Raw genomic sequence first — 3,433 nt, 5'->3', positions numbered from 1 at the left:
AAAACCTGTTGAAAACGGAAAAAAAAAAAATAGCCTTTAAATTAAACCCTGTGTAACTTTTTTTTAACACAAAGTTGAGAAAGACTCCAAGCTAAAATATGATGAAGAAATTGTACCTAGAATAAAGTCTGGTTAATGTCACTTACCTCTTGACAACATTGCTGAGAGCATACATGATGGGCTTGCTGGGCTTGTATTTGGCCATCTCGAGCATGTCATTGATCAGGAGGGCAGAAGGATTGGAAATGAGTCCCATCGCAAAAACTGAAGCATCAACCTCAAGGGAGGCGGCGTCAAAGGTCCTGAGGATCTGCATGATGGCGCTGCTGCACTCAGGGGTTCCGCACTGGGCCAGAACCTGGTAGGTCAGGACGCGGGACACTGAAAGAGCCTCGGTGATGGCGGGACTCAGAGTTTCGGTCTTCAGTCCGCGGACCATGGTGACAAGCTTGTGGAAGAGGTGGGCCCTCCTCTCGCCTTCGGTCTCGGCCAGAGTGGCCAATTCTCTCAGGAGATTCAGAGCTGCATCTTTATCCTGGACAACACTCTTGTCCTCAACAACCTCCATGTGAAGACCCTTGACAATGTCACCTTAAAACACAAGGAAGAGCATTACGATGACTCAGTGCTATCTTCAGTGACAATTTTAAAAGAATAAACTTCGAACCACAACCATGCACATTAAACAAAGGACCTACTGCCGTCAAAGACTCTGTCATTGTGAGGAGCAACTTCAACGAGAGTCAGCACTTGCTTTCCAACATTGGTCACTCCGTACTCTCCCCTGGAGGAGGAAAACACATGATAAAAAAATACCATAAATGTATCACACAATACTTATCAGTATGTACACTAACATATCAGAGCACTTTATAGAGACTGGTGCAAGGTTTGACTTACTTGTGTGAGAAGGGAATGAGGATGTGGTTCTCAGTGCAGGACCCAGAGGTCATGTGTTTCTTCTCATTGTCAAATTTGTAGTTGCAGGTTTGGGAGCTTCTGACCAGCTGAGCAAGAGGGTAGTGCTGAAAGACCAAAAAAAAAAAAAAAAAAAAAAAATCGACTTTTCAACAGATTTTTTTAATGCCTTTTACATTATTTCGTATGCAAAGGTTATTGTTGTGGTTTGATTTTACTCTTTACTGCATAGAGACTATATGTCCTACGAACAGAATTACACACACAAATACACACAAATAGCACTGTACCTTTTTAACTGGATTTTAAGTGTGTGAAGCTGGAAGAATTCACTGTAAAATGTAATTTCCCAGTAAAACAAACCAACACACATGTTCCCTGGATATCCTACCATGCCAGAGATAAGAGCCAGGGGGCTGGTGTGATCTCTCATTGGTACAAATTTGTCACATCTGGACAAATCCCTGTCCAGGCTGATGTCGGTTGCAATGTCCTCTCTGGAGTTGACGGAGTAGTGGGTCTTGCACATGTCGTGGATAGTAGGCTGAAATAGGTGTGAAAAGCAATACAGAACCTCACTTTACCTTGCAGTATTTTATTGTATTTGAGGAAACAATTCTTACAAGAATGTGAGAATTAAAAATTCAGAGCTGCTTTTGTAGGTGTACAGTATTAAGCTGGAGAATTACCATGTTCTTGTACTTGTCTTCCTCCAGCAGAGGCACAGCCAGGGCAGAGATGATACCCCTCTTGATGTTCAGGATTGTTGTTGTCTCCCTATCCTCGGGGTATAGTTTCACATCGTACACACCCTCAACTGCTGACTTCAGAGGATATCTACAGAAAATGTAAGACTTTTATCATCATTTCCTACAATTTTTGTCATTGAATAATGTTTATACGTGCTGTAACTTACCTCTCCATTTCAACAGCAAAGGCATCAGAGCTGGGTGTTGGACTGAACACAGGGTTGCCCTCTGGGTCCAAGTCAACAACTTCACTCAGGCTGCAACCAGTGGTGCGAATTATGAAGCTACATGTCTGAGGTACTTCAATTCCAACCTGTTTTAAAAGATTATTAATGCATTTCGTTGAGATATTATCTAGAAACAAAAGGATGTTTGTTGAATGGTTTAATAGAATTCTAACATAATGAAATTTAGCTGTTAAATCACAGTGACATGTACCTTATAAGTGGCCTTCGGGCCGTTCCTGAGATTTGACGCTCCATTGATGGCATTCAGGGACTCAGCTTCAGACACGTACTCATACTTGTGAAAGGCTTTGTATCTTTGGTTTACTTTAAGAAAAGATCATGATTTTAAATCAGTTGTAGCAAGACATACTCTTTAGCGCATAGAGCATCAGGTCATCCTAACGTTATAAGAACTTGCGACGCAAGACACCACAGATCTACAGATCAACTCCAAAAAGCCTTGACGTCATAAAACTCACCAGGCCGAATAAACAAATATAAACTCCCCTATCGGCTTGGGTTTGAATCTGCCTCATGCTGTGAACTAGCTGACCTCTGACCCTTCCATCAGTCCCACAAGGGGAAACTATCCAGACAACTAATGTCTGCTGCTCTATAGTGGAACAGTGTCACAACTCCACAATGACAAACTCAGTATTCAAGCTGAAACTTGAATACATACATATACATATAATGTTTTATTCTCTGTTTGTTTGTCATGCAAATGAATAACACTTGTACATATCATTGACATAAAAGCCTTGCTTATATAGTTAATCTGCATACTCTCTGCCTGTCCTTAGTTACTCATATTAGCTAACAATATAAACTTGTATTAAGTATTTGTGTAACCGATATCACCAAGTGTTTAACTTTCATCATGGTGGACGAATAATGAACTTTTATTCTTAGCCGTATCAAAATGATAATTAGCCTTTTCTTAAAGGAAGCATTCTCCCTTTCTTCAGAGCAAGCTCAGTGAGTGGTCATCTGACACTTGACCCCACCTCCAGCCTGGCCATTCATAAAAACTGTAAACCTCAGGCTCGAGCAGGGGCTTTTTCTCTTCTGATCAACGTTAATATTTATCATTAGTCCCTCTCTGTTTAAATTAATCTCACACTTTCCGATCATCTTAGAGTTACCACGCTCTATATTTTTACTAACCCCAAGTAAACTTTAAGCCAAGTTAAGAACGCATACTTTTAATTGCGACTAATTGAGTTAAATTATTGCTTGCAACCGACAACGCCGTTGTTTTATTCTTTCTCTCTCTCTGCTCATAAGAAGTATTTTTGATAAACTAGTAAGGATAAATTCAGACATCTCTCAACCCGGACAAAACTTAAAAGATCCTGTTTGCCAAAGCTGACAGCTGTTGTATCACTGCACCCTGGTCGTCGATCCTAAACGAGACCCAACGGTACCAGCAGAAGAAGCATGGATGGGGATGGGCCGCCAGCTGCGGGAGACCTGTGAATTTAGCGCTAAAATATTGAAATAAATGTGTCTGCGGTGACGTTGATATGCTCAATAATA

At 41.0% G+C, this 3,433-nt stretch overlaps 1 protein-coding gene across 1 annotated transcript; it reads right to left on the bottom strand.

The window, feature by feature from the left end:
• Nucleotides 1–146: 146 nt before the first annotated feature.
• Nucleotides 147–3,028, bottom strand: LOC138635048 (apolipoprotein B-100-like; the record flags this gene model as incomplete). Its single annotated transcript, XM_069722355.1, has 8 exons — nt 3,016–3,028; nt 2,106–2,218; nt 1,835–1,980; nt 1,608–1,755; nt 1,310–1,462; nt 901–1,025; nt 699–784; nt 147–591 (listed from the first exon to the last, which is right to left on the bottom strand). Coding segments are annotated over exons 1-8 (1,229 nt in total), but the record flags the coding sequence as incomplete, so codon positions are not given.
• Nucleotides 3,029–3,433: the final 405 nt, after the last annotated feature.

The sequence above is a fragment of the Brachyistius frenatus genome, unplaced genomic scaffold, assembly GCF_029030835.1.
Source record: "Brachyistius frenatus isolate BFR_SWC_R1_liver_20210118 unplaced genomic scaffold, ASM2903083v1 Contig_288, whole genome shotgun sequence".
Classification (NCBI taxonomy): Eukaryota; Metazoa; Chordata; class Actinopteri; family Embiotocidae; genus Brachyistius; species Brachyistius frenatus.
This window is presented reverse-complemented; position numbering and strand designations above follow the sequence as displayed.